Source organism: Atractosteus spatula, chromosome 22, assembly GCF_055471065.1.
Source record: "Atractosteus spatula isolate fAtrSpa1 chromosome 22, fAtrSpa1.hap1, whole genome shotgun sequence".
In the NCBI taxonomy this organism is placed as follows: Eukaryota; Metazoa; Chordata; class Actinopteri; order Semionotiformes; family Lepisosteidae; genus Atractosteus; species Atractosteus spatula.
This window is the reverse complement of record NC_142727.1, coordinates 9,162,536-9,170,100: the sequence shown is the minus strand read 5'-3', so window position 1 is coordinate 9,170,100 and position 7,565 is coordinate 9,162,536. Positions and strand designations below refer to the sequence as shown.

Genomic DNA, 7,565 nt, shown 5'->3' with positions numbered 1-7,565 from the left:
CTACAAATTGTTTTACAGATCTATCATGTCTGTCGCCGGGCTGCTTAAATTATGCATATGTGCTATAACACCAAATCATTGCGGTTAAATTTTTTAGCATTTCACAAACGTCTGCATAAAACATTACAGCTGGCGGACGTAGGCATTGCTGGAAGATATGCTCACTGTGTTGTTGTTTTTTTACCTCTGCTCAGACAGGGGCATGCGTTCAGCAACAGAAGCCTTTTGCAGACATTATGAAGCGACAGCAGTGGAGGAAAGCAAGAGGATCTAACCTAGCCTGGGAGAGCCGACCGGACCTGGCTCGGCGCTGGGGAGGGGGGGGGGACGGTGCTGGCTTGGGTATCGGCGGGGGGGGGGGGGGGGGGGGGGGGAGGAGCGTGCCGTCTAGAAGAGGAAGCAGCTCAGCTTGTCAGTGCGCCGGCACTTGAGCAGCTTCAGGAAGGTCTCCATCTTGTGTGCGTCCTTCTTGAAGCAGGTGAGGAGGGCGTAGTCGCGCAGGACGGATTCCACCACCTCCGGCTGGACGTCGTAGTGCGCCAGGGTCAGCTGGTAATCGGACGTCAGCATCCCCTCGTCCAGCATCTGCAGGACAAGGACAAAACAAGAAAATTGAGCCAGATATAGGACAGGCCACCCTGGCTTCGGCGCCTCCCTGCACACCTGTGGGCAGACCAACCTGGCATCTGAAAAAAGTAGATATAGCCAGCAGCTAGATCACCCTGCAGCTCCCAGTCCCAACCCACTGGAGCTCAGCAGGTGTGAGCCTGGTCAGTACCTGGATGGGAGACTCCTGGGAAAAACTAAGGTTGCTGCTGGCAGAGGTGTTAGGGGGCGCTCACCCTGTGGTCAGTGTAGGTCCTGATGCCTGAGTATAGTGACGGGGACACTATACTGTAAAAAGACACTGTCCTTTGGATGAGACGTAAAACCGATGTCCTGAATCTCTGTGGTCATTAAAAATCTCAGAGCGTTTCCTGAAAAGAGTAGGGGTGTTACCCCGGCATCCTGGCCAAATTTCCCATTGGCCCTTACCAATCATGGCCTCCTAATAATCTCCATCTCTGAACTGGCTTCATCACTCTGCTCTCCTCCCCACTGAGAGCAGGTTTGTGGTGAGAGTACTGGTGCATCATCCAGGTGGGGCGACACACTGGTGGTGGTGGAGGGGAGTCCCCATTACCTGTAAAGCGCTTTGAGTGGAGTGTCCAGAAAAGCGCTATATAAGTGAAAGGAGATATTCTTATAAAAATGGAGGGCACCACGGAAAAGATCACAAATGGTGGGAAAAGGGGTCTGAAGATGCCCCTAATGGGCACCTCCTCCCCCTCCTGCCCCTGTCTGAAAATAGCAACGGGTGATTCCCAGTTCCGAGCCACTGCGGCTCGTTTGGGCCAGAGCTCGTCCTGGGTCCCATGGCGTGAAGAGGACGAGAAAGTGCGAGACCCCAGCCCCTCCCCCCAGCCCCGGGCAGGACACCGGATTACTCCCCCACTATTTCTACAGCCGGGGGCAGTGCAGCAACTTAGCGGAATGCACCTCGCTCATCGCCCACTTCGCTACGCCGCTTCGGAAAATCCCAAGAACCGACTATAAGTTGATTTGTCGCTCCTCCTACATGGGTAGTCTTATCTGGTTTCTGACAAGCTCATTACCTCCCCCATTAGGCCACAGGCATGTTGTGTATCACAAGCAAGCAAAGCAGAGAAACGAAAAATATAAATGGGAACAAGTGATACAGTAGGTTTATTCCAGGCTGAAAAGAGAAGAGAGAAAACACAACGTTTCGGCTGTGAAGCCTTCTTCAGGTGTGAGGAAGGTTCACTGTGTGCAGACTGGTATGATGGCTGGTGTGCAGACGCAGCTACCCACCTGAGCTACTAAAAAAAATATATATATATTTGCTGCTGTCTTAGAACGCCATTCCAAAAACATCTGAAACTATTTTTCAGATCATGGGAATCATTTTATACCTCCTGGCTAGACTAGGAGCAGTGCCACACCTTCAGCTCCTGCTGCTATTATTATGCCTGGACTGGGACACTGAAGATGATGGGGATGAAGATGATTTTATGCTTATGCTTGTATTTTTAGGGCTCTCTGCATCCCAGAGGACCTCATATCAGTGCTACACTTAGAGGATGCGACCCATCTCACCTGATCTTGAAGTACAGCCTCACCTGGGCCACACACCTGTAGATCTGCTAGAGATATCTCAAAAATCGTCAGGGGGGGCCAGACTGTGCAAGTGCATGGCTGACTTTTGCCAGGTCACTGGGACTTTTGCAACTATTCTAACAAACAGGGACATGGGATACTTAAAATAACGAGGATCTTTGTTTCTATATCTCATCAGCATGATGATTCCTCCTACTGCACATTGTTTTTACCATTTGTTTGGAAATTCTGGTGCATAAGGAAGGGCCCCACCTACTGGTCCACAAACACCACTTGAGGAAGCATCTCGATCTTTCATGAAAATCTACCATGCAATTACTGACCGGGAGCGGCCTTCCTTACTGCCAGAAGTCTGATGAGATCAGGCTAGGCAGTTATGCTCTGACCAAAGCTCTGAGATTCTATTTTCCGTGAACATGCAAGAAAAAATTACCCTGAAGTTCAATTAAGTGTACCGCACAGCTAACGATCTAATTGATAAAATTCAGGAATTCCCCCTGTCAGAGTAAGTGGGAATTCGACTAGTTCCTTTAATTAAATGTGTCGGTGAAGAAAGTGAGCATTTTGATCTACGTCCTTGTTCTTAAATTATATTCTGTGGGCGTACCCCTCAAGACATGAGGTACAAGCTAACTCGGCTCCTAAGACTTGATTAGATAGGAACCCAAGGTGGATTTAAAAAAAAAAAAACGTAAAAACGAAACACCGATTGATGTTATAAACTAGCCGGCATCACAGTGAGCTACTTCCCAAGTCCTTTAATTAATCGCCGGAGTCACTACTTTCCACTTGTAATAAAGCACTTTGATTTTCATTTCAAAAAAACAGGAGGGAAATTACTCTTTGGCGCACAGACTTTGATGTTATCGGTCCCAGAGACCCAGATGACTTTATGTACCAATTAAAAGTTCCCCCCAGACAGTTCTGAGGATTCATACATAAGCATGATGGAGAGAAACTATTTGTTAAAACACAAACCTGCGCGTGAAGTGCTGCTGAAAATATTAGCAGGCTTAAAGACGCCATGGCAGCACAAATGACCAATTCAGGTGCCGGCTCTCGGGAAAACCAGGTTTCTTCTGTTTGTGAAGACGGAGGGGGCAATGCAGTTGGCAACTGTCTCATTTTTTTTTTTCCAACCAAAAATCTCTGCCCCCTATGGTATCTGCAGGGGACTCATATTTCAAAGTGTCAGACATCACCTTCTGCATGTCCCTGTGCAAGCTCAGACAATTAATACGTTCAACTCTAACAAGCTGGTTACGCAAACTCCGGCACTGCCTTTGCACTGCTAGGATTTACATCCAGCTCAGCCTTGCCGGGGACTAATCTCAACACAGCGCAATTGGGGCGTTACGCTTGAAGTCCACAGGGAGAATTTGAGCTCCAGAAAAGCATAATGAGCGCGAAGCCAGAAACATCGAGCGCTTACTTCTGTCCCAACAGAAATAAAAAAATATATATATATACACGAGACCTCTGTTGCTACAGAAATCTGTGAACGGAATCAGTTTTAAGCTTCAGATGTGTATGGACTGCCAGTTAAACTAAATTTGTTCTGTGCCATTAAATAGGACAAGGAGATGGCTGGTGCAACAGGGCAATAATTGTGTTGTACCTAGCTTAGGAAGGTATTTGTACAGTCTGAAGAAAATTTCCAATGATAAGAACATTTCCGATGATAAAGCTGAAAGTTACTGCACTGTGATTCCAGGAGTAAAAATCCAGTCATACTCATAAGAACATAACATTTGCTAATGAAGAGGAGGCCATTCCACCCATTTCTCTTGCTGGAAACTGTCTTTAAGATAGAAACAGTAGAGAGAGGAGGGGAAAGGGCAGAGGACTGTCCCGTATTTCAAAAACGCAGTGTGGACCGCCCTAGCGGTGCTGACGTACCTTCCTGATGAGGACCACGATGCCTTGCTCCAAACTCGGCAGCTTGTCGGACACCCACTTGGTTTTGTTCAGGAGGGTGTCGGGGGCGTCGTCGTAGCGATCCAGGGTGGTCTGCAGGTAGACCAGGGGCTCCATCCAGGACTGAACCAGCATCAGCACCGAGTGCAGGAGCCACTTGTCCTGGACAGGCAGGGGAACACGAAACCCCGGGAGGTCAGGCGGCAGGGCGACGATGTGCGACAGATGTGCGACAGATGTGCGACGAGCGCAGCCCTGCTCCTGCTGGGATTCGAGCGCAGTCGCTTGTGGGCTTGGAGCCACACAACGCCGGTCCCGAGACACTAGCGCGTCTTTCAACGATTTTCAAGGGGGTGACGTCAATTCTGGAGCAGGGCTCTAATGCTGTTGCATTCCCTGGGTCCCACATGGCCAAGTCAGCACAAGACTTATTACAGCGCACCTGCAGACTGGGATCTGCACAGACACGCAGTGCTGGACAGATGGTTTCCTGCTGCAGTGAACCAGAGCATGTGCCAATTGAATTGAACGAAGTACCTGTCCGGCCACGAGTGAAGGCAAGAAAATGTTTTCATTTTAGAAAAAAGAAACTGCTGTGCCAGTTTAGCACTCGCACTCTTGAGGAAAGGTCAGTCCAGCTTATCAAAGACAGACATCATGGAGCTGGAACAGCTCCCACGGTTTTCCTCAAATACTAAGACTAGCTTGAACAAGAAACCACTTGATGAAAAAGTTTCCCTTGTTGCGTAATGAAATATTCTTAAAGTTATTTACAAACTGTGAAAATCACATGCTCTTTGAAACAAATACTGTCAAACTGCCCAATGACCTAAGCACTTCAAACAGATTTAAGAGGTAACTGTGCTTCACTTTCATTTAGTCTATATGACTTTCAAAATAGTCTATATATTGTTTACAATAGGAATATTAGAACTGGCAAAATGTTAAGAGAACTCCCAAGCTGAACAGTTTCATGGAACACAGGCAAAATTCATCCCTGCGTAGAAGGAAGTAGCTCCCATTCAATTTCCTCTAATTTCCCTTACAGCAATCCCCAAACCCAGTCCAAACCCAGCTGTCCCACAAGTAACGAAACACTCGCATGTGAATCTCATCCAAAACACTTCTCTACATTTTTAAGCATTTGTCGTTTCGACAGCTGCGACAACGCTCGGCTTTTTACGGAGAGCAAGCTGTGAGCAGAGCGCAGTCCAGGATGCTTGGATAAACCATCTCGCTTGCATCTCGAATGCACCAGAAGACCATCTCAATTCCCATCTGCTTACCGAGATCTGCTGGATTTCACTTTTTGAAGCCGGGATGGGGAACGCCTTCGTAACGCACGAGCTGCTGCCTCGAATCTTCTGGGAGTGCATCGTAAAGGGCACAAACATTTCTTCCTGGAAAACAAAAAAAAAACCCAAAACGTTGAAAGAAGAACATAATGACTGATACTGTTTCCATTCTATCCTTCCAATGCCACTTACTGTACAATCATGCAAAAGTAACCTTGTAATCTATCCATTTCAAAGTCTTCTATGGTATTCTGATCAACTGATACACCTTTCTTGTTACAAACTCGAAATCCTTAATGCCTGAGAGGCTTTTGTAGGCTTTCAATTTTTTCCTTTTTTTTATTATTATAGATGACGCCATATGAAGCCACAGACATCTGTGGATTTTTCCTGCTCTGCACATGCTTTAAGAACTCGGGACGTTTCACTAAGTGTCTCTTGTGTTATTGAGTATTTTACTGCCAATTTTGAGAGCTTGGATCTGACACTTCACTTGCAGGCTATGTGATAGCTGAGATTTGAATACACACAGTTTGCCCGATTAATCATTAGATAAAATTCAGATTCATTTTGCTTGGTAACAAACTGCGTGCAAATCAGGGGCAAAATGAAGTTTGTAAACGCACGGGCACCTCAATAGAATGTTACAATGTCATTTTTTTTTGCTCCCAAATGAGACGTGCAATCATTGTCATTATTCGTTCAGGGGACAGACCTCTGCAATCTCTTTGAAGAAGCTAAATCTAAGAAATACAACAACAAAAAAAAAACAGACTGCTTTAAACAAGCAGCTGTTTATCTCAGTCGTCGCCCAATTTGTACCACCGGTAAGAATCTGCTGGCAGGAAACACAGGGCTCGGTGTACCGACCGGTCCTGACCGCACTGGGTCTACTCACAAACAGCGTGCAGGACTCCTCGGAGACGCGGTAGATGAGCTCGGCGTGCTGGATGACCCGGTCCAGCAGCTTCTCCAGAGAGATGGCGGAGCAGCGGCTGATGCTGCCCTGCTCGTCCTTACAGTCCAGGGGGTAGCCCAGCCCGCCCCAGGCCGGCCACAGGAGGAGCGCCCAGACGCAGCCCTGGAATACTGAGAGCACACACACAGGGGGTAGGCCTGAGGTCACCCGCCGCACGCCCTAGAGGAGCCCTCTTCTTCAGTGTTTCTTGTGCTCAAGGGCTTGGCTTAAAGCAGCCCAGACACTACAAAGTCAATACTCCTGCTAAGGTGTTTCATGCGTCCTTTCCCAGATGTATGATCACACCTTAATCAACACATCTTACTTTCTGCAGAATGAATTCGACAAGGAAGAGGACAGCATGCTGTAAAAGCAAAGCACTGCATTTTAATTAAATGTAATTAAGCTCGTTAAATGTAACAGGTTATGCCCATGAAGCCTTGAAAAATAATGTTTTATTTAAAACAGTTTATTACACTGCTGCATGGTGCTCCAAATTCCAAAGTGCATCTTGGTTACTACAGCGCTACAGGGAAAGGCAAGAGGCAGAAGACTAAGAACGCCACAGGCATCTGCCTTGTATTTCCTCTGCAGTCCTTTAGTGCTGTCGCAACAAGTAGACAACTACCATTTTCATCTGGTGGCAAGGCAGTCAGGATTTAACAACGGCTTCTGCACAGCCCTTCCTTATCAAACGAGCGGAAAGAATTGTGCGCTACCCACAATCACGTTGTCACAAAAGCAATCGGGCGAAACATGAAAAGCTGGGAAAAAAAAAGAATCTAGTTTATACAACTTGAAAGAAAGTTGTTGTAGAGAAACAAGTTAACCTGCAGTGTCTGCGGAAATCCGGATGCCCTTAATTTACCAGAGATGCAAGTTCGCCTTGTCTAGTGCGGCGATAAAAAAAACATTTTTTTTCTGTTTAAAGCCCTGAGGTTACTTACCTATACAAACAGACATAACTTTCACCTTCTGCATTCTGCTAGAGAAGAGGCCAGGCAATTCAAATCTTCCTGCTTACCTTCTGCCAGGTAGCCAAGGCCTTCTTATATAGTATCACTATCTCATGACTTGAGTCAAGAGACTCCCCTTAAAGCCTTGCAAAATGTTTTGGCCATGGTAAGATGATATGTGCGGACACAATTTTGTCTGTGTTTTGTGTTATGCATAGAGTTTTAACCGGAAAAAAAAATGTCTTTTCCTTAACACCAGCT

At 46.8% G+C, this 7,565-nt stretch overlaps 1 protein-coding gene across 2 annotated transcripts; it reads right to left on the bottom strand.

Moving 5' to 3' along the window:
* Nucleotides 1-387: 387 nt before the first annotated feature.
* smtlb (somatolactin beta) lies at nt 388-7,329 on the bottom strand. Of its 2 annotated transcripts, none has more exons than XM_088939804.1 (5): nt 7,296-7,329; nt 6,289-6,479; nt 5,382-5,495; nt 4,078-4,257; nt 388-585 (listed from the first exon to the last, which is right to left on the bottom strand). In XM_088939804.1, the coding sequence occupies exons 1-5, from the start codon at nt 7,327-7,329 to the stop codon at nt 388-390; spliced, it is 717 nt and encodes a 238-aa protein (XP_088795930.1). The 2 variants fall into 2 exon arrangements, with proteins under 2 accessions (XP_088795930.1, XP_088795931.1); XM_088939805.1 differs by having other exon boundaries at nt 6,289-6,471; nt 7,306-7,329.
* Nucleotides 7,330-7,565: the final 236 nt, after the last annotated feature.

Bases quoted from the DNA above. Each gene is read 5' to 3' on its own strand.
- smtlb (XM_088939804.1), bottom strand. From the start codon at position 7,329: ATGCAGAAGGTGAAAGTTATGTCTGTTTGTATAG. The intron at 6,480-7,295 runs GTAAGTAACCTC...GTGTGCTCTCAG, and splicing joins AGTTATGTCTGTTTGTATAG to TATTCCAGGGCTGCGTCTGG. The intron at 4,258-5,381 runs GTAAGCAGATGG...CTGCCTGTCCAG, and splicing joins GTGAAATCCAGCAGATCTCG to GACAAGTGGCTCCTGCACTC.